We start from the raw sequence: 23,978 nt of genomic DNA, 5'->3' as shown, positions 1-23,978 counted from the left end.
TCAAGTCCTTTTTTTTTTTTTTTCCCCATTTCTATAACTTGACTTTTCCAACAAAAAACCCAGAAATGTAATACTGTAGGTAGTAGCAAAGCTGTTTTCTCTGTTTGTAGGTCAGTCTTTCAAAGAATACCACCTGCATGAAAATTGGTACAGGCAAAGCCTTTCTGGAAATGATGCACCCAGATACACATATTGGTTATAACGCAAACAGAATACTGTGGTTCTAAGTGCTGTTTGGCCTAACAACACTGCATAACTTCTCTGCTAGAGCTGATCACCAGCAAACTCTAGAGGAAAAAGTTGTTTCACGTGGTAGAGAAATCAGATTTCTAAACCTGTGGGTTTCGTTGAAAAGGACAATTTAACTTCACTTATTCTGACATTTTAATATATATACAGTAGCAAGACTTGTGCAGTTGTTCAGCACTGCAGCAAACACACCTATCCTGATTTAAGGTAGTATTTACCTGTCAAAGATAGCAGTTGTTAAAACGGCTATAAATGCTGCGGTCTAAAATAATCAAGCAGTATACCACCATCAACGCACATTCACAATTCTCAGTGCTAGAAGCTACTCACCTTGACATGGCTCTGAGCTCCCAGGTTGTATATCTCAGTGGGTTTGACTTCATTAATGATCTTCACCAGGCAGGTGCTGTCCGTGAGATCACCATAGTGCAGCTTCATGTCTTCAGAGTTTAAGAACACAAAGTTTAAAATCAGAGTAAAAATTTATTGGAAAAAAGTTGAGAGATCGCTGGCTGAACAAGGTTTTGCCTGATTTTTTTTTTCCCTACTTTAAGCACAAAATATATTTCCCTGCAGGAGTAATGAGTACCATTTCGGATTCTCTTTTCAATAATCTGATTTACCCAGGATCATTTATATCATTTTTTTAATAGTTTACACTTCATTAACCCAGGTTATATAAATTAGATCAATGTCATATATAGAATTTCAGCCACAAAAAAAACCCCCAAAACAAGCACTATTTTAGTTTAGGCTTCCAATATTTCACCCACAAAGGCTGTTAATAACTTCTTATGCATACATCGATAGCTTTCTCCTCTTTCCCAAAATGTTGCATGTATTTAAGTTCCCCACTGTGAATAATTTCACAATACAACAAAAATGCCTAAGGTACCTACAAGATGAACATTTAGGTCACAGTACAGTACAACCCACTGCATTTATTACTATTGTTTTTCTATTTAAAAATATATACACACACTGGAAAGGAATTTCAGAGAACATTGTAACTGTCAAAGAAACACGCTTCATGATTTTGCATACCAAAATCTCAAATGTGGCCGGATATGTCAGTCACACAGCTGTTATTTATCCTTTCCTAACTGAGTTACTTTCTAATTTGTGTGTGAAAAAGTAGGTAAGAGCATGAGACCAGCTCTTATCAAAATTAAATAAGCAGGTTGCAATGGCTTATCAACTTGTCCTTGGTTTCAAACCCTGACCTGTCAAGAAATTATTCCAGAGCTGAAATTCATTCTGATAAAACAGGTCTCATTTTCCTCTTATTTTAAATAAATAAATAAATAAATTATCACACTGCTATTCACGTATGTATTCAACAAAAAGAAAAATCTTGTTATAACTATTGATAAATTAGCTGTTTACATTTATTCGCCATATTTATATAGATTTTCATTTGATGTTTTCTATCTTAATAAATTTATCTTTACATTGCCCTATCTCTAGGAAAAAGAAGAAATTCCTGTTTCAGCACAGTTTAATGGTCTTCCCATTCGACAACAGTCACAACTTTTTTGGAGCTGTATCATCTACAGACATAATCAACTTGATTTATTTTTTAAGTCCTGAAACCAAGAAATAGAAGGTTTATTACAAGAGACTACCATGTGAATCTGCAGTACATTTTTTTTTTAAATGCTATAGAGATATGTGAACTTTGTTTTTATTGAAGCGGTTTTGGGTTTTTATGCTTTGGGATTTTTTTTTTTTTTTAGCAGTTTAAAGCAGCAAGGAAGTAACAGATCATGCAGTTCTCAGGTGCTCAGCTTCACACATTCCTATTTAACAGGTACTTGAGGCTCTTCAGGTTGATCAAGTGATACAGCCCAGCAGGTCACAGCATATTCTTGAAATTTGTTTTCACATCCACATTGCTTGAAAAGGACAGTTCTGAAGAGACTTCAAGACCCAGTTGAAGCTGTGGCTAACAGGTAAGGGAATAGTAATGCAACTTTTTCTTTTTAAAAAGCAAGAATTGTGATTAAATACGAGGGCTAGCAAGCAAGTTATGACCCTTTTTGTGCATACACATCAATTATCCATGGTGTGAGCTGCCTTCATTCCTGCCACCAGTTCTATACAGCCTGTGCTGGAACAACATGTTTCAACTTTTATGGAAGCCAAACCTCCTGCTTCCCAAATGAAATTCAATACATTAAACCAGTTCTGCCTGTGGGATGCAGGATGCACAAGATCTCAAATGGTTATAGGAGGAAGCTATTTGGATACTAGCGTTAACCTGCAATCCTTAAAACTGTTGGTGTCCTGACCATCTTAATAACTACTGCATTTTTCTTGCAACACTAAATAGAGACTAAGAGCAAGGTCCTAACCCTTATAGCAGGTAATCAGAGCTTGTCTCTATTCTTAAAGGCAGACAGTTATCCAAATGGTAACAAAATACTCTGAAATGAGCTCTGATGCTGCCATATTCACTTTAGTATCCTTGTCACTTCTCTGACAGCAGTCACCTTTTCCAGGAGACCGCTGTGGGAGCAGAGAAGAACCCAAATGCACTACCCTTTCTGTACCAGAAAACAAATCTTCCCATAGGCAACAAGGGTCCTCCTCCTCTGCTTACCTTGGCTGGGAGTTATATGAAATCTCCTTGCCAGCTGAGCCAGCCTTTCAGAGAGGATGGAGCAGAGGGCACTGTCACAAGAGGAGGCCCAGGGAGCCGCAGCAGCAGCAGCTCTGTAGGAGCCTCAGGATCTGAAAGACCAACTGGTTCCTCTCCAGCCCAAGCAGCAGCTGAGCAGGAAAGAGGTGACACAGCCGGCTCCCTCTTCCTACACCAAAGACATCCAGCTCTGCCACCATCCCCGGGCTAGAGAGCAGTCTCAGAGCTTCCCAGGGGAAGGTGGGCTGCCAGCTGGGCTGAGCCAAGCAGCAGAGATATCCTACCACGATTACCTTAAAGCTCTCAAAGGACAATGCTTGTTTTGGTCTACCGTCAAGTCTTCAAAGTTTCTTGTCCAAATGGCTTTTTTTGAAGGGGAGCAGGGCATGAGGCTTTGTTAATTTTCTGACCCATGAAAAAAGAGGTCTTTCAAGAGTAATAGGCTAAGTGGAAAGACTTACTGGAAATGGGGTTTATTTGGTGCAAAGATTTATAAACACAAATAAAATGCCAAAACCTTCAGGTTTTAATAATATTATCCAATCTAAAAACCTTCTTAGCAAGCAATAGCTGGAGGGCTCACTTCAGGAAACAGCTTTTCCTTCTTGTTCTCCCAACTTGTTTTTTGTATAAAGAGGTTCACTGTCTATGAAGATCATCATCTTGCAACATGTAATCAACTCCTTATGGGAAGAACACATAGGACAAAGACAAAATTAGGGTTTGCTCACATCCAACCACTAGTGCTTCTTTGCTTTCCTCCAGTACTGCCTGGAAACCCATTGTTTCCAAACAGTCTCCATGGAGCAGCCTTTCCTGAAATTCCAAGTCCAATTCCTCCTCCTCCTCCCATTCATATGGCTACATTCCTCAGTTAAAGGAAAATGAGATAAGTGGGGAAAAACATTTAAGGTCTACTTTCTTCTTCCTTTCCTCCATCCCTTTCCTTAAATGTTCATATATGTATTTATCATGATCTACATTGTCTTCTCAAATCACTTTTCATATTCACAAGATGGTCCTCACAGTGCATGGGTTCCTGTTTGATTTCTTTTGCTTCATTTTAACCTTGCAAGCCATGAATGTAAATCACGGGAAACACAGTTCTTACATTGTCCTTGACAGAAGCACAGGTTTCAGTATTCTTCATGAAGATATTTTATTCAATTTTATCCCTCTCTCAATCAGATATTTTAAGGAGCAATGTACAGTACATAGTAACTATTCACAGCAAAGACCACTGAAGTCATGTCAGAAATTAAATATTTTTTTTAAATTACACGCAAAGATCAAGTGAAATCTAAAAGTTGCTTTATATATTACAATTTCATAAAATTAGGCTCTGTTTAACCATAGTGGGAAGCAGCCTTCAAAAGACATGATTTATTTATGGCATAGAGATAATTTAGTGTTAACAAGACCTTAAATCATACTATCTAGGACAGTGTCAGTCTGCACAAGTCTACAAAATATGCATAGCATAGAGAACTAAATGCTTGTTAAAATGCTCAATCCTTCTGCTGAACTGGAACCATCCAACATTTGAGCTTCTCATTAAGCGACAAGTTAACTTTGAAGGTAAAACTTCAATTTTTTGAAGGTAAAACTTTTCAATTTTTGCAAAGTGTACACTGAAGGTAATAATTTCAGCTTTCCAAATCATCATCAGTAACAGAGAATACAGTAAATTGTCAGCAAATTTCCAAGAGCAATGCCTTTCCTTCAGGAAAAACAGGCAATCGTTTCCTTGGGTGCAGAAATTCAGAAGGTCCAAAGATTCATTCTTCCTGTCATCAGTGAGAACTGATCATGTCTTAGTCATGCTGTCAGACAGGCTGTCTCCAAACCTTCACCTCCATCAGTCACTAAGAAGCTCATGGTGAAGCAGAAGTGAAGTGCTTAAGGTAACTGCCTCAAAAAACCCCACGTTTTACCATTCTGACATCCCAGTGTTTTCAACCTCACACAGCTTTTTGCAGGCCCAGCCATTTTCTAATTGCTACTGCCTAGCTACATGTGAACTGCGTCAGCATTTCTACACAACAGGAAGTGCCTTCCTGGGCCTCTCTTGTATTTTCTCCTCTTGATAACTCACACACACAAGAGTATCTGTACTGTGTGTCACCTTTGCATCAGAGAAAAGTCATCACTTTTCTTTCTGAGATAGAGCAGCTAGCTAACAAGCAGAGAAAAGGGAAGCTCAGCTATCAAGGGGTTTTGTTTGTTTGATTTTTGTTTTAAATAACCAATCCTAAGCCAAGCACAGCTTAAAAATAACTACTCGTTAATAACATTTAGGTAGTGGAAACTGGGATTCCCTTCCTGCTCCCAGGGACCTTTCCCTACCAAACACACACCACAGACTAAAAAAACCCCTTAAATATAAAAAACAAAGTCTTACTTCCTTCAATGTGAGCCTGTGGGTTCTTATAGAGATGTTCAATCCGGCCTGTATTAAAAGAACTAGACCGACGAACGATGCCATGCACCTGGAGATTGAACAAGGACAAATACAAATGGAAAGCAGTGAACATTAAGAGGAAAGTGTTCATCATCATCGCTCTTTTCATATACATGGGCCTAACCTTTATATCAGGTAATCAGAGCTTGTCTCTATTCCTAAAGGCAGGCAGTTTTCCAAATGGTTACAAAATACCTGGAGATGAGCTCTGATGCTGTTGTATTTACTTTAGTACCCTTGCGTGGTTTCACCTTCTCCCTTGTTGACACCACCAGCAGCCCTAGCATCACATACAGTACAGAAAACACACTGAACTTCCCTAAGAGCACCATCTCCTCGTGAGTGAGACGTGCCGGAGTTGGAGAAGCAATATGTGAATCCCAAGATAACCGCTTCTCCCTGGTTGCAGAGAAGTCTTTCTGGAGCCAGAGATGATGGGCATTGAAAAAGCAGCAGGAGATGGGGCTAGGGAAAGGAGAGAGGGTGCAGAGAGGAGAGAAGGGAAGAAAAAGACAAGGGAAAAGAAGGAGCCACAGCTGCAAGCCCCAAATGTATTTTAGAAAACAGCTGTTATTCACTTTCTGGGGTGTTGGAAGAACAGACAGTGCTGTTTTGTGGACGTCATGAGTCAGTGTTCTCCGGTGGGTTACAAGACACACAGGCAAGCCTAAGGCTGAAACGCAGGTGGGGAATTTCCTTTAACCAGCCACAATAAATAAGTCAGTGAAAAAACCCAACTGGTTCTGACTAACATTAAAGAAAAGCCTGTTTGGGTCTAATATATTAGAGAAATTGTTCAAACACTGATCCCGTTTCCTCCTCATGTAAGACAGCCCCATGGCTGCTGCCAAAATTCACGTTAGCTTATGTTACTAGCTGCAGAAGCTGTGCTTGCACAAATGAAATCAAGCTTCAGCATCTGTTCTCTGCCTTTCCCTGTCCTTTATTTCTGAAAGTGATCTCTTATACATTGATGCATCCTACACTTGGTTGGGTTGAGCCATCGCTTTACTCTTTTACTTCATGTTAACTTGTACCTGCGAGAATACACCAGCAGGAAAAGGCAGCGTTTGGGGTTTTGGTTTGGTTTTGTTTAGGGATTTTTGGTTTACATGTAACACGAGCCATGGTTAACAACGCAGAAAACAGTTTTTATTCCATTTACATCTGAAACTTAACTGAGTAAAGAGGTATGCACAACCGCACAGTGAAACCAGTTTGCCGTTTTAAGAATGACATTTTGGTGGCAAGATCTCTAATAATAGCTGAATAGCTTCATCTTTACAACTTGCAAGTCAAATTTATGACGCCAATTTCCTTGCATAAAAATCTCTTGTGTGCCCAGCCACACAACAGGCTCACAATGTACCTTGTTCTACAATTCAAACACTAAACTTTCCACAACTGAGTAAAATATTTGCATTTTGAGGATCAACGGGGAACTGAGAAATACAACTCCCCCAAAAGAAATTTCCATCAAATAAGGAATTTATGAAGATAAATTTTCAAAGTTATGTAGTTAAAAGCCCTATCAAATAATTATTTACAGAATGTGTGGATAATTTATAGGGACAGAAGGTTTAGAAAGAAACACTTTCAAAAAAAGAGACTTCCATAAAGCCTCACTTTTGCAAAAAATGCTGGAAATATTTTGAGTACATCAAATGAACATCTGTTTTGCTGAGTAAAAAAAATCAGACTTCATAGTTTTAAAGCATCAAAGTATTCTAAAGGAAGCCAACTGAAGTGCTTTACAACTCTTCTAACAAAATTAAATATTTTGGCTTAAAGTCCTGATGAGAGACTTCATGAGCTCTCAGTTATCTATCTCGGAATGAAATCATGCTGAAATTCAACTTCACGCAAATGATTGACCAATAAGTCAAATCTTGGCAGCTCAAAGCTTGATGAAAGATTGTGCTTGCAAGAGCTTTGTGTCAGCTGAATGACTGTGATACCAACATTTGACCAATGAGATGTGCTAAATGCAATCACCCCAGAACTTCAAAAAGTTTCAAACAAACAAATCCAGAGAGCCTGTTGCATCCAGTGATAACAAGAAAACATGCAAACCCAGCTTTTTTCTTTTATTATTTTTTTTCTCCCACTCCTTTTTCTGGTATGCGCATATAAGAGAAAGAAAACCTGCCAAATGCTTAATCCATGACAGCAATATTACCGTAAAAAAAAACCTAAAAAAACCCAACTGATGAAAGGTACCTTTGTCTGCATGGGACAGGTGAAATACAAACTTTTTGACAAGCCAATATGTGTGCAAACTGGTTAATCTAGTTAAGAATGTAAGATCAGAGGATTTTTCTCAGTAGGGCTTGATCTTTAAATAGATTGAAATTTTAAAAAAGTCAAACAAACCACCTTAGTCAGGAAGGCAATCAGTTATCGTGTGTACTCCTGTGTTCAGTTACTCGGGAACAGAGGTCTCTAATTGGGAACACAGGAAAGAATTCCAACAAATAGATGGAGAGTTGAGGAACAGAAGAACCACCTATCTACCCAATTATTGTAGCCTTTCTATCGTGGAAAGGTTTATATTTCATTTTAGTCACAGTTAGCAGTTCCAAATTTCATTGTGGACTGGGAGAGAGCATGTGTTTTTGCCTTTAAAGTAGCAGAAGCAACCACAGTGATACCTCCCTTCCCAAATGGAATGGACAATTAGTAAAAATAATCTTTTTCCAACACCAAAAACCCAACACCAATAATCAGATCAATCAAAGCAGGAGAAAGGATGGAATAAGCAAGGCAAGATTAAACACGTGCAAAAGCACGGAAAGCACAGACTGGCTGAGAAGAGACTTCTCAGTAAGCTATGAAGCAGTATTGCAACAGAAGTAATATAATCCAATATTAGAACAAGCATTAGTTGTTAGTAAAAACCTGGAAAATACTACGTTGTGGGGAGATTAATTTGCCTACCCATTTCCTTCCATTATCATACATTTTGGAAGCATCTTTCATAACTGAGAAGGCAAACATTCTCACATATCTGCCCACAACAGTTCACAACCATCAAAGCATACCATAATAATGTGATTGTTGCTTTCCTGGACCACAAAACAGATGATTTTGACATGGAAAATTATGCAGCAAGAAGTAAGGAATCAGACTTCCTTTATTCTAAGGAAAAGGTAAGTGAAAATCATGTGCTAAGAAAGAATACAATTAATCCAAGAGAAGAGTGGAAAGTAACACTGCCAAAGTCTTTTTTTTTTTTTTAAACAAAGCAAGATGCAAGATTTTAATTGCTGAAGTACAACTGCAAAAATAAAAGGGCCTTTAGTGTGGAGATAAAAAAAGAGAATAAACAAGAGATTCTTACTCCTTTATGAGGTACATTGCTTCATAAATTATTCCCTAATTCCTTACAGTTTTGGCTTGCACAGGTCACTGCTTATCTGAGCTGGCGGGAAACATGCAAAGCAGCTATACCCCGAGGAGAAGAGGGAATCCACCAGTGGACATTAGATGATAAATAGGACAATAAGCTGGCATGATTACAGGCCATGTTGCACATTCCTCCCCGGAGTTTTGATTTGTTATCTAGGGCTGGAGTGGAAAACATACACAGGGAAGGACAGAAGCAGAGGAAGCCGGAGCTGCAGCATCCAAATGACTCCATCAGCCTGCAGCCGGTCACCGAGTCACTCACCTCGTAGCCTTTTTCCAGCAGGAACTCAGCCAAGTACGATCCATCCTGGGAAGAGTAAGATATAGGAAAATGTTAGAAACACACTGAATGGGCCTGGGAGATTTATACTGTTTAAGGTCTCAAAAAAGGGGAGAAAAAAAAATTTGCAGTGAGTTGAGTTGGTAACAAGCATATACTTTGATTTCTCCAGATTTATACACTGACCTAAAAATACTATAAATGCTCTTTTTGGTTAATTTTGGATTAAAGAGGAGTATATTTTAAGCTAACTTGCTTACAAATACTGGTTGAGAACTCCCATCTCTTGAACCTCTTCCCAAGATCTATTATAAAGTGCCTGGGGATGTCTTTCCAAAATATCCTAACCACAGTTATTGAATTTGAACTATTTTGGAGATAGGGAAGGAAAAAGATTCTAGAGAAATTGGTGCAAGCTTGGCATACTCTGCAAACCGACATGCCTCCGTAGCACGGTGCCACACTCGTGTCTGCCCTGCACGCACGCTCCTTCCACAAGCCTTTTGAAGGCAGCAATAATTCTACCTGCCTCACCAACTGAGCTTGCAAAAACATCACTAGCACACCCTATATCTACACTACAGAATACAAGCCATTTTCACATTTTATATATCATTGAGGGTTGAGAGTTTGGGTTGTTTTGGTTTGGGTTTTGCTGTGTGTGGTGTTCTTTCTTTTCTTCCTTTTAAATCCTTGTCAAACTTAAACTAAACTCCCAAAAAGCAAATACTTCACAACACATGCTACCACATGTTTTCCTGAAATAAGATGATTTTCCTGGCATCGCTATTGCCAGGATTACCAACTACAATAAGCCATATTATCCTTATAAATGTGTACGCACCATCACAAACCCAGCAAAGCTTACCCCTCCAGAAGAGCACTCACTAACCAATTCAGTGAAAAGCACCTATGCCCAAAGAGTCTGTGTCTTTTCACTGACTTTTTGAACTAGTTGTTCCTTTAATATGCGAGAGTATTCCAGAGTCAATTGACTTGCTACAGAAAGCCAATAAAAACACGAGATGCCACCTATGCTTGCATGTTTTGACCATATTATGTGGATCTGCTCTGCTGTAATCATGGCCAGAGACATTTAAATGCAAAACTAAACAGATATTTCTCTGGTCCTCTTTTTAAAAGCATGTTTCTCCAGAGAAAAACCTCTCTCGCCTCAGATTAAATGAACTTCTCATCTCATAAACAGCCTAAGGAGAATAACATACTGAAGTAAGAAATCTGAGATGCGCTAGGAGGCCCTAAAGCAGCAGGGTTGCCAGGAGAGGCTGTTTATTGCACTGATGGCAATATCATGCCTAAGTCCATGCAAAATGGCACAGTGCAGCGTACAAGGGGCACGTTGCTGTATGTTTAAAACCACAGCATTAAAATAATTAATGACTTTAAGGTATAAGTGTTTCATAAAGTCTTACAGTCTAAAAGAGCTTTAAACCAAAAAAGTCTCAGCTTACACATACTTCTCGCACTACGTGTGTGTGTGCTCACGCAAATTTTCACTGCCCGCAACCGAACAGTCGTCAGTCTGTGACTGATGGTTGATCTGGAACATGACAAACCACGTGTGCCATGGCATCACTGGAATACTATATGTACATCATATGAAAAAAACAAGACCCCATTGAAGGGAGAAATATTCAAAGAATATGCCAATGGCAACTCCGGAGAGACATGGGGGCAAGGGTGGGACAACTACCTTTAATGTAGTTGTCTTTTTCATTGGTAATTCCCCCAGGATTTAGCAGAGGTGGCTTACAGTGAAGAAGACTTCTTAATTGCCCTTGGTTGCTCAGTCCACTAAAAATAAATAAATAAATACATGAAATAAAAAGGAGGTGAAAGTGGGAGATCCAGAGAGTGTAAAGGAGATGAAAAAAGAAAAGCTGTGATTACTTAGGAAGCTGATGGGAAACAGACTTGACTAGGATTGAACCCTGTCAATAAGGTCTTGTTCTTCTCACCCAGGCCATTGCTCAATGTTTCCAGTCGCCCTGGAACATTTTGAACCAGCAGTGGCACTCGCTTCCTCCGTGCTTCCTTTCCAGGTCTATCGAGTGATAGGGCAGAGCTTTACAATGAGTGGGAAACAGGCAGCAAGCGTGAAAGCTACTGGTTTCTGGCTCTAGCACAGCACAGCTGATTCACTGCCTGGTAAATCGCGCACAATGCGGATTCCTGCTGTCCCGCACCGCGATACTGTATCACACACGGCCCCCAGGTTTCACATTTCCCTTCCTTTTCGGTACGGCAGCTGTCAATGTGAACGGCAATCAGAACAGCGATCAAAGTGTTTAAGAGTTTGCTACTTGTAAGAATAGTACAGTTTCCATCTTTCCCTAATGAGGTCAACGAGTAATACTAAGAAGCTCTATTAAGCGATTGAAACTTTTATCCATAGGAAATCACATTACATATATAAATTCTATTATCAAAGCTATTGATTTCCATTTATACTACAAACAGAGCTTTCAAGATTCAGGAATCACTAAATGGGGAAAGGAATATTAGAGGAACTAGGTGTTTAGCAACAAATCTCAATTTTTGTTGGGGTTAGCAGATTTTGCTTTGAGCCACATGCTGCTATCCCTTGTTTGCATCTGAGTAGGAATGGACCAGCACGAAGTGCATGACTTGGTCTGATCCATGAAGTTGGGGACTGATGGACAGGGTCTTCTCTTTTGTAAGAAATGCTTATAGTCACCTCGATCCTACTTCCCTGAGTATTTTTACCCCAAGACTATCAGTCTAAATCATTAATACCAGGGAGAAAAAAAAACAAACCAACAACAGAACACCCTGACAACAATACCAACTTAGGTGGCAGTGAGCACGTGGAACCAGCAAGGCATTAGTATACCCAGAGCCCAGTCTGACCATTGAGGTAGCTACAGGTACTCTACTCCCCAAAGCCAACCACAAAAACAAGATGAAAACGCACAGTCTATACAGATTTGAGTCTTGGTTACTGTGTTCCCTCCACTGGGGAATATGTTATTCTACTTTAGAAGTGTTATCACATTTGAGAGTTTACTTTTGCTAGTGTAAAGTATCCAGGTATTGCTATTCAGTTTATAATAAATCAACAAAGCCTCAGAAGACAGAAGTAGGTCCCTTTGCAGCCAAAACATCAGTCTTAAAAGAAAATAGCCTACAAACTGCCTTTAAGTAGTTTTGCAATGAGACCTGGCTCTGTGCAGATATGTCAGACCAGCTTGAATGGTCAAAACAGTTTAACTAGACCGATTAAATAAATCACTTCACTTAAAACAGTTCCTCATCAGGACACACTGACATATCAGACTCGAAGAATCAGTATGCTGTCTTCAGCCAAATAGTAGTTTGAAAGCACATACAAAGAATGATACTTCAGCTGCCTTCCAAGACATAGCAGCAGGTTTCCAACTGCAGCTGCCTTACAACATGTCTGTAAAACTCTCAGATGAAAGAAAACAGTCATATAAACTAGAGCAAGATGACTTTAGGATGCAGTATTTTCTATTTAATATAGTAGTTAACGTCAAGAACTTCTGTAAGCTTTGATACGCTATCAAAGAAAACCTTTTCCAATGGAGTGAAGAAATTGAGACATAAACAAGAGTTACAACGCTGCTTTGCAAACAAACATCTAGAATGAAAAAAATATCGTTTGACTTGATCCATGAGCAAAGGATAGGATAATTTACATGGAAAACTGAAAACAAGTGGAAGTAAATAGCCTGTTTAACAATCCAAATTTCCTTCATTTTGCACTGTTCCACACAGAGAAATTCAATTTACAATGGACTCATTTTGGATTTATATTGACACGCTTATAGAAGGCTGTAAAAGCAGCCCGTAAAAGGCATCTTCATCCTCTTCCTTTGATATGGCCAGTTCCAACATCCTTCTGCAGAGCTCCTGGATTCAAGAACTAGATTATGTCCTACCTGAGCATTCGTAATCTAGAGAAGGGGACTCCCCCTTCCCCACAGCTCCTCTCTGCTAATAAAGAGAAGTGGAAGAAAGTACTAGATGGACGAAGAAACAAGGGAAAAGAGACCGAGAGAAGGAGGAATAGGGTTCTTTTTATTCCTATTCCTAGAACTCCAGGAGAAGTATATGAAGTGCTTTTTCAGAAGGAGGGATAAGGAATTAAAAACCTAACACAAACAGTGCAAGTGTATTATGACTGTAGCACAGAGGAGAAAGGGCCCCCATTGCCAGGGATAGTATAAATATTTAAGAAACATCCCCAGAGTATGGTGGTAAAAATGACATTCCCTACGAACTTGCAGCGTTAGGAAATCCCGAAGCCATGCAAAGGATCGTGAGAAATCCTGCTGCAAGATCACTAGAGAAACTGTCCACCAGCGGCTCGGCGCTCTACTTCTTTCTGAAACAACGGAGCTGCTAATGTCAACCAGAACTCCCAAACCTCACTCCCAGCCACAAGCGACACGGGTGCTCGAAAAGCACCTCTTGATAACGCAGCAGGGAAGAGAGACTGACTGCTGTGCCGTCTCCCTTGCTCCTCGTGCCTGCCCACTTGCAAATGGATTAGCAATAAAGCCTGAGAACATAAAAATGCAACACACCCACTGTCAGATGCACTGTCGGAGGGAGGTGTTGGGGTTTTGATGTTTCTACGATGGGTGAGTATGATGATATCTGATATGATATGACATATCTGTCCATTTTGGCTACATGCTTACAGTTGTGCTCTGTACTTCTGCGTCACAAGTTTCCAGACTTCATTGTTCCTTTGGAAAGACGTGCCATAATTTTCCACGTGTCACGTGAAAAACTGAAGGTGGTTATACTTATAAAATTCAAAATTGATTAAGGCTAGTGCCATGCCCTTAGGAATAACACTCCAAAGGTGAGTTCACGGAAGTTCAAACCGTCAATTATCAAGGTCATTTGTAGCAGTTCTAAATTCCTTTTGAACTCCATACTATCGCTGTGCTCTGCTGAAGTTAAATTTTGATAGGTTCAGTTAAGCTGTTTGGGGGATGGTGCGTGGAGGGAAGCAGCACACATTCAGCCATAGGACATCATTTTTATTTCTTAAAGGGATCTTTCTACAGTAATACCACCAACAATGCACTGTCACCATTTTCATTTAGCCTTCTTTGAATGAATAATCTATGCTTCCATTAAAATATGCGGAACCAGTGCCACTAGTAGCCTTGAACAATAAACTGTTGTTTCATCAGATTTTAAACTTTTGCATATCTATAAGCTAATGCTATTTCAGTGACTTAAGCTGGAGTATGGTGACAGATCATTTGGAGCAGGGAACACACACCACTCTAAAGCAACATCTAAATGGTATTAATAACAATCCATAATAACCACCATTCATTTCTTTGTAGCATTCAAAAAAAAAAAAATCCAGAGTAACACAGTGTAATGTTATTTTTGCTGAAAAATGCATACTTCTAATAATTTCCAATGATTTACGCAGGAAATTGGTAATTTTTTGCAGCTACTATAAACAGAACAGTGCTGCACTTTGTCTCAAGTCTTCAAGGCAATACTCGAAGTAAAGCATTAAAGTGTTCATAAAAAATCCTCCACACTGAAAAAAGGAAGAATTATGAACTCTGAAGTATTTAACTGATTTATTAAGGCTGCCACCCTCCAAATGCAGTAGTTATTTTGCTATTCTGATTTGTATTCTGGCCAAGTAAGAATAGGAAAACAAGTATCCTTTTGTTCCTGCGGTCAAAAAAGTCAAAAAGCAATAAGTGTTAAAAAAAAATATTTTTTTGTTTAAAAACATTCCCTACTTAATCGAAGGGGTTTTGTAATGCATTAACTGCAGTATAACAAAAAAATTAAGCAGAAGGAAAAGTTAGCAACAACAATAAAAAAGTTTTAATTACATTACTCTGTCCTTTTTCAATTAAGAGTTGTTTAAAAGCAAAAGAAAAGCAAAGTTGCTTTGGAAAAGTGAATCACCCTGTTATTTCCTAGTCTGAGCTCCATCTGACCTCACACACTATTCCACTGGTAAACTATTAAGTTATATTAAGAGCTGCAACCGCAGTTACGGACAACAGCAACAAGTTTTTCTTCCTTCCTCCCTCCCTCCAGTTATCTTTATCCAAAACAACATTATTCACATCATCAATATTTACAGCTATCCTACCGTGAACCTCAGCATGGAGACTCTGTCTAAAGAACAAACCACTGCACCACTCTAAAGATGACACGAATGGAATAATCATCTGTAATTCAAATTTGCTCCTTACGATTAGGAGAGGTAACCAGTTACAAGTTTTGGTTTAACTTAAGCCAACAACAGTAAGATACGTCAGTGCAATGCTGCTTTTTTTTTTTTTAAAGTATTGATATTTAAAAATATAATATCTTCAGTCTAAAACACATATGATATTCTACAATAATCTACCAGACAAAAAACCCCAACATCTCAGCTTGGGAAAAACAAGTTACACCATCAAACTGAGTATACTAAGTTGGTTTTTTTTTTCCCTGATTGCAGGAACCTGTGACACTTAATGTGTTATTTCCAAATACAGTTACCACAAATTTCCCAGTGACAAAAGCCAGGTGCTTGACAGCTTTTTAGAAGAAATTAAAAATCATGCCCCTAACTCTCAGGCTGTGTACTGAAACATTCAGATATTCAAAATAACTACTAGTTTTTCAGATGCATTCAAAGAACTATTTTTATAAAAAGGAAAAGTATCGGTAGAAAGCCTTTTGTAGATTTTAAAGAACAATTTTTTTCTGAATGCATGTTTATAAGCCATAATACATTACTTTTTTCTTCAAATGTGAATGTCTGCAGTATACCAATATAAAACAAACCAGTTATAAACTCTGAATTTCAGAGAAACCTATCTATATTTTCCTGTCTCACTAGTGAAACCACAGGGATCGGAAGAATGCGTCTATAAACATGGCAGTGCAAATCATATGGACAACTGTCCGCAAGAAAATTAAAGCCTCTACTTATAGTGTTTGTAATGGGAAATCCATAACAGTTTTTAACAGCCACAAGATGATTGTTTTGCCCATCCCTATTTCCTCCCGCTTTCAAAAAAGCTACTGGTATCAGATGGTCTTTCACCTCTCCGAAATAGTAACAGCAGCTCCAACCAGCAGCAGCTATCGGCATTCTGGACGTGCCCACCCCCAGCACGCAGAGTTACCCATCAGCCCCCTTAGGTGAGTACGGCTGCTGCTGCAGCTGACTCGGGAGGAAAACCCCTCAATCTGCAGCAAACGCAAACTGACCCCGGACGCTACCCAGTGGAAACCCAAACACGCAGAACCTCGTTGCACAGAGCGACGAAACCAGGAAACCCAGGGACTCAGCTACCTCAAAAAGGTAATTTTGACCTCAAAATTTGCAAGTTCAGAGTTGTCACGGTAACAAACCATAAAGCCCAGAAATGGTTTTGGAAGAAATACAGTGTCCGTTATGTTTAAAACGGATGAGTTTTGTGAAGTGAGACAAGGAGGAAAACATGAAATCTTAGCATGCCATGTTTACCTTTAACATCCTACAGAGGAAAACCAAAACCAAAGCAGCAACATGGCCGTCACTGTAACTGGGGAGGCCACCTGGACTTATAACCGTAGCTCAACACGCATCCTACCAGAAATAATGGTCTCACCTCATCCCAGAACTACATGTAATTTTTTTTTGCTGCAGCAGCCTACCACAGCTGCTGAGATTAAAGCTGCTTTCACCATTGTAGCGCCAGCCTCTCACACTGATGCTCAGCAGGCTTTCTATCACTGCTGCTCACTGCCTGAGTTTATGTTACTTTAAGTTTAGGCCAAGACATTGTTTCCTAACAGGGTGCAAGGTCAGTTCTTTGAGAGAAACCAAAATAAACATCCCACTTGTTATCTTGTTTGCATGAGACCAAAGCCCAGTGAAGGAGAGGTAAATGAGTGTAGACGGGGGAAAAAGGTTTTTAATTCATTCTTCTGTACGCAGCTTTACGTATGGACGTAGCAATTTAGTCTGAAATATGATTTATTTACAGAGAAACACAAGACCAGAAACAAAACATGTTCCAATCGGAGTACAAAAGCAATGCACAGTAAGACAACTTTTATTTTCTTAAATGTTTGCATGGTTAGAAATTTGAAAATGCAGTCAGGAACGCTTGATCGGTATGTCGGAGCTGTAACAGCTCTCAGTTTGCAACATTTGCTTGCGTGGAAGAAAAGCACTGATCCTGCAAAGATGTGGTCTGCAAGTCATGGGAGCAACCTCGCTGTTCCCCAGACATTGGAAGTCCTAGGACAAGACACCGTGTGCTGCAATTGATCATCACTCTTAGGTATTGCCTCTCCCAGTTAGCATGGTGGGAGCCCAGTTTTTACTGGTCTGGCATCTACTGAAGCACAAATAGATTTTTCAGGAACTCTGCTTGTTTATGCAATTCCCACCTTTTCATTTCAAGGTTCTCACGCTTACCAATTTTCAATAATAGAGGTCTTTAAAAGGTGGCCCCCAACACTTCCCCCGTAGTTGTGAATATTCAGAGTGGCCGAGAGACCAGCAAGCCCAAGTGTGATCATCATCATCCTGGAGCTCCAGGCAGCTCGGATTTCTCTTTACACCAGGAAGGTATACTATAAGAATAATTAAAAACCCCCTAAAACCCCCTAGCGCAGCAATAAACTTCCTCATACTTTTGCAATGGAATAGAAAAGGAAATAACCAATTGACATTTCAAAACAAACAAGAAAAACCCACAGAAATCCCAAAGCTAAACTCTTGTGAACAGCTATCAATATTTGGACCAAAATGTTACAGTTTAAATTAATATTTGGCTATTTGTATCATCTTTTCTTCAGGAGAAACTGAAGAAACAGTAGAGAAATGTGACAGGAGAGCTCTTAAGAGTTGTTCCCTAATGTTCGCTCTACACACATACTCTTCTTCCCCATAACAGGGGTATGTTATCTATTTTGAGTACTGAATACACAAAGCTACACTTCATTAAAAAACCCCAAAACCAAAAAGAGATAGTAATCTTAAGACGAGTTATTCCTATGCCTTCCAAAATATTGTCCCCCCCAAAACAATCTAGAGAAGCAGTTAGCGAAGATGAAGCCACACCATCTACAAAGGTTTGAATACAATGCTTTTAACCCGTTTTTCCAAAGACAGTACTTGCCACATTCCCATGCTTTGCAACACGTTTTTATCACCACTAGAAGTAGCTTTACATTTTGTTCAATATTTATGCTTCAGAAGTGGTCATCGTTTGTTTTGGTTGTTTGGGGTTTTTTTTACAGTCTAGGATTTTTTTTTTTTTTAAATACACAATATATGTTCTACAGTATAATTGTAAATTTAAGTAAGTGGACTCTGTGGTACAAGTTAATTGAATGAACAGAACTATTAATTCAGACGGTGCCTACCTTTCTCTGTAAGCAAAACCAACTGTTAGCGAAGATGCTTAACTATATAAATGCGCTCACATTCAAAACATTAAAGTATAGATTGATTGAAATTAGACATTAGACCTGATACCTCTGTTCCACGTAGCCGCTCTTACTAATCAAGCACTCGGATGCCACATGGACTGAGCTTCCTGGTGGCGAGAAGCCGAGCAGGATAAGGGTTATCTAAGCGATAGCAAAAGGATGCAGTGTTTTTTCAGAGAAGGCTGCAGAAGATCGTCCTTATATTTACAGATACTGTACAATGCCTTGTGTACCCAACTTCACAGCTTTCCCTTGTCAGCTTTGAAAGGAGAAAAAAACCCACTTGGTTTCATTAATTGCCAAGGTTCTTGTCTAAGGGGAACTAGAAAGGGAAAGCCAGCAAATCACATTTTGCTTATCCTATCTGTCAGGAACAGGATTTGGAATAGACAAGTGCTTCAAAACCGCCAGCAAAAAACCCATTCCTTCAATTCATACAGTATTACAAATCACCTGCAGTTTGAGTTAGCAATAACCCCAAGCGCAGTTATCAAAAGAATTCTTTCAGCTAGCTAGCTTTCATGAACAGCTTCCTAATTAAGATTAGTACAGAGCTATATCAAGGTAAAGCAACTGTACAGTTTAAATATTTCCACAGCAGTTTTGTTCCAATTAATTACGCAGTTTTGCATAGATCTCTGAAAACAGAAGAACTATTTAAAACTTCCATAAAGAAGCCTTTAAGAAGCATCAAAACAAGTTACTTTAAAGAGTTTGTCACAAATATTTCTTACTTTAACTTCTTTCATTTGCTGTTCCACAAAACCTGAAACTAGTTAAATTTAACCGACTTTACAAGCTGTGGAGCGACTGAGTACATAGGACACATTTTAGTCATTTTTGTCTGTATTCGTAGTAATTTCCTCTAATCTTAAGGTTTCTTTGCAGTTCACTTGAATCGCTTTGTGCCCTAGGAACTACAGGAATTACTAAGGAAACCTCCCTGTCTCACTCTGCAAACTGTCCTGTTACATTTATTCCTGGTTACGTTAATAACAGCCTACCAAAGCCAAACGACACAGTGTCATAATGTTACTTGTTTAAAATTCATAAATTCTTTAAATTTAATTGCCAGGGGACATGAGGGTATGCTAACTGAACAAGCACAGCAGTTTTTGCAAAAAGGCAGATGTGAAAATAATATTTTCTTCTCATTACGAACATCACTGGCACTTAAAAATGGCAACATCCTACCTTGTTTAAGAAACACTTAAAATTTCCATAGCAGGCACAGGAAGAGAACTCTTGGTTTTATTAAACATCAAATGTAAACACAACAGCAAAGTGGGAGAAGGCCCCATTTTCAGGAACATGGGGGCTCAAAACAGCCCTTTTCTTTGAGCAATACGCTAAGTCCCCTTGGAGGAAATTATCAGATATGTGTACCCATAAGCAGATCCTAAAATGAAGCGCACAGGTCCTGCCTTTAATGCTATTAAGAATTACAGATTAATACTGCCATGCAACTGCCTGTTTGGAATAGTCTTCATGCTTCATGTTTGCAGGTTCCCCTGCCATCTGGCTTTTGCCTGGGCTGAGCCAACACCTCCGGCAAATAAGGACAACAGATAGAAGTCAAGAAATTGCACCTTATACCTTATGAATCTTCTTAAATACTTATGCATTGAATCAATACACTATGCTCAAAGCGGACAGAAAAAGGAAGTTTCCATCCTGAACTACATCACACATGGAAAGCTAATTTGAGCAGCCCTTAAGGAGTTCTTCATCACCGCATCAACTAAGCTACTTGGCATCAAACCATCTGTCTTCTGCCTCTGCTTCATTCCAAGAGAAGCGGCATCATTCATTTTCCTCCGATCTTCCCCCCTGAGGGTTATCCATTATTTAGAAAGCTTGAAGAGGCATCATAACAGCACTTATTTAGGCACCCGATTATACGACCCGTGCCCTGATCAAACTATACTACACCGTACGCTTTAGATGAGCATCGTTACTCTTTAGGGGCTGATTGTTATTTAGGGCATCTGGAAATATATGGAACAATGTCTCAAGAGTATCTGGTGAATGTTTTTGTACTAGTGAACATGCTGACAACCGGTAGGTGTATGCAACCAGACAGCTAACTTAACTACTCTATCCTCACAGAAAACTGTGCTTAAATAATGTTGCACCAGCAGGCATTTTGGAGGAAGTTGTTTGATTTATTGCAACCCATAAAGAAATCTACAACATACTACTTTAAGATGATGGTAAAACTCCACCTTCAGGGTCTAAGGCATCACAGCTACACCCCTTCCCTCCCTCTCGGAGGCCAGGCCACACTGCCTGACTCACAGCACTACATCTCATTCAGAGCTGAGATTAGTACTGCCGTCATCTATACCATCTGCTGTGTATGGATCATCCGTAGACACAGGCGGTCCTCCAGCCACACACATGCTGCTCCCATGGCAGAAGTCCAAATGAAAACTGTGGCTTCGTGTTTGCACGTCTTGTTTGTCAGTGCTGCTTTGTTTCTCCAAGAACAATGTTGGCAAACTGACAGGCTAAAAGGTGCTGGCTAGCGCAAAGCTGCTCCTTTCGGCTGGGTGCCGACACAGCGGTCGGCCACGTGTTGCAATTCAAGCACTCTGTATCTGGATGAACTGTCATGCGAATATGAACTTTTCTGGACCTTTTAGAAAGTTTGCTTGTTTCTAAAGATGACAATAGTTCCAGATCCATAGGGAGAATATTTCAGTTTTTTCCCCCAGATATTTCTATTTTACTCGAGACAGTAGTTTACGTGATGTTCAAACTTTGAGGAAAACCTTTCCAGGTATTCTCACGTACTTCTGTAGGGCAATCTCAACCTGGCAAACTAATTTAGCCTTCAAGTGACTGAAGTTTGCATCAGGAGGTAAACAGCAGTGTTCCCAGGGAGGGGGTGAAGTGTAACATAAGAATTTCTCCAAAATTACTGGGATGGGACCAGCAAAGTTTGAGCTTGTTACTCTCCTGTTGACATGCAGGAAAGGTAAAATTACCAGTTGCAGTGAAAGTTGTTGTACACATCTATTTAGACAGTGAATGCTATGTTTTCCCACAACTATTGTCACATTTTAATTGCATTCTGCTACTTTCCTTAAAATGAAAGTATTCCCCCAAAGGTGTTGGTGCCAAATATCTATTTACCTATTTTTAATGCATTTCATTCTACGAGCATGCCAAGCTATATTTTTCTCCATGTACCCCTACTTACATACTTATGGTATATGCAAGAAACTTGTATCAAGTCAGTAAAAACCATTTATTATCTTGTGTAAGAACAGTTTTCTTAGCAGTTCATTCACCTAAAAGCAGTACCTTGGCACAGCACTGGCTCTTGAACAGCATCAGGAATCATTTGGTGCAGAAACCTTCCATGCATAGGGTCAAATGCACTCCTGATCTATGACAATTCAATTTTCATTCAAGGACACACAGAAAGAAGTGGATATATTCCTCACTGGGTCACCCCGTAAACTCGACAGCTTAGTTGGTTTGTGCTTCATTGCTGCAGAATCCAAATGATTGCATAGCAGCGTGCTGCTTCCTTCCCCTTTCATGAAAGCTAGTAATTTGTAAACACTCCATTGATGTTTAACTTTTCACATCAAATGGGGAGAAATTCACCATGTTGAAGCTCAATGGTCCTAATGATGCTTTGTGGAAGCTGGTCAGGAACCAAGAAGGACAGGGACTGGCGGTCCCAGATGCTCATAGGAAAAACAAACAGAACACCAGTATCTTATGCGCTAGTTTACAATCTTCTCCATCTCTGAGTATTCGTGCTTTCCTAAAGTCTTAGAAGGTAATAACAAGGTCGTTGACATTTTTGTAACAAGATTAATAGCATCGCTTTGCCTAGGTTTATTTACAGCTTGAGGAAAAATCTAACAAAAATGCATCCTACAAAGCAGCTGGCTAGACTAGTAGTACAAGATACTAAAACAAATCCTTTCTTCCCTTTTTAATGCACAGCAAGGCTGAGTAAAACAAATTACTCCTGCCAATGCCATGAACTTAAAGTGCAAATTGGAAAGTCATTTCCACAATTTTTGTGTCATTCTCCTGAAAAGAACTAGAACTGGGAAGAAGTTGTTGTAACAAGAGGTAAAAATTTAGTTGCACTATCCCTCCTAGTTTAAAACATGCGAAGAACAGTCTTATGGGGCCTCGACTTTTGCCTCTGGCATGATTTGTGTTTGATCTCACCTGAGCAACTTAAATTTGCTTTTAAACCTTTTTTTTTTTTACCATAAGCATAAGATGAATGATTGTGCATAACATTGCTTATAAAACACCCTCAAATACTATAGCAGCGTATGCAAACAGTCCTGAAAGCAGGTATCAGGAATGAAAACTGATTAAAATGTGTATACAAGCACATGTCCCGGCAGAAATTTAGGAAAATCTTACCCTTGTTAGAAGAGGAAAAGGGAAGGGTTTTTTTAGTTGCAGAAATATTAATAAGTGGCACATTCAAATATGGCTTTACAGAACAGGAATGAACAAATTGGTGTTAAGATTGCTGGAAACATGGTGGCTGCACCAATACATTTTAAATTGAACAGATTTGCTGAAATCCAGAAGAAAAGCTTCACTGAAAAATGAAGAGGCTATTAATGTAGTATAAACCTTACCATCCTCTATTGGATCCATTGTCCATGGCTCGTTCAAGGATTATTCAGCTAACTACCCCTTGACAATGTTTTGTGGGACCATTCTCAATTAATTCAATTTTAATAGATGATTTCACTGACACCGATATTTTATAGTTAGAGCATGGAAACAAAGACAGACCTACGGGGTAACCGAGTCAGGGAGCAGCACTAAATCAACTGAAAGGCTCAGAAGATTGCCTGTCAGCTATCATCAAGTACATTGTAGAACAGCTGGCAAGACCTTCCATTGCATCTCATTGCTTCTTTCTCTGGCCTTCTCCTTTATAAAATTATTTCCTCTTGATATCACCAGACGCACAATAACTGGGCTAAAAAATTAAGCTTGCTGTCTAAAGCAATCCTCCCACCTCTTTTCTCCATTTGGAGTTCAAGCCTATACAGGAATATTGCAACATTTCTGGAGAGTTTTCATCATTATTTCTTAAGAGAAGCAGCTTCTTTTTAACGCTATTGTGAGCAAATTGTCAATACCAATGAATTGGGAATACTTTATTAAAATATAGCAGCTAGAATTTATATAGTTCTATTGCTGTGTATGCCATTGTACACTACATTTCTTATGCCAGTAAAAATAAATGTAAGGGCCTAGTTTATCACACATAAAAATGCTACAAGTTATTACCAAAAGGGGAGGGGAACAGAGAGAAGTTTCAGTTTGCCAGATGCTGAACAGAAATGCCTTACTTTTAGAATTGTTCTAATTCTCCAAGCTTCAGAATGTCATATTTTGTGTTCACAGAAAGAGTTGTCTAATACTTTATAGTGAATTATGGGAAAAAATATTATGGT

At 39.2% G+C, this 23,978-nt stretch overlaps 1 protein-coding gene across 1 annotated transcript in view; it reads right to left on the bottom strand.

The window, feature by feature from the left end:
- GMDS (GDP-mannose 4,6-dehydratase) overlaps positions 1–23,978 on the bottom strand; it is a 433,308-nt gene that overhangs the window by 351,476 nt on the left and 57,854 nt on the right. The window contains exons 2-4 of the mRNA XM_054816119.1: positions 9,022–9,066; positions 5,292–5,379; positions 580–689 (exon numbers count right to left, since the gene is read on the bottom strand). Of these exons, the coding sequence (XP_054672094.1) occupies positions 580–689; positions 5,292–5,379; positions 9,022–9,066 (243 nt within the window). The remainder of the gene's footprint in view (positions 1–579; positions 690–5,291; positions 5,380–9,021; positions 9,067–23,978) is intronic.

The sequence above is a fragment of the Grus americana genome, chromosome 2, assembly GCF_028858705.1.
Source record: "Grus americana isolate bGruAme1 chromosome 2, bGruAme1.mat, whole genome shotgun sequence".
NCBI classification, from domain to species: Eukaryota; Metazoa; Chordata; class Aves; order Gruiformes; family Gruidae; genus Grus; species Grus americana.
This window is presented reverse-complemented; position numbering and strand designations above follow the sequence as displayed.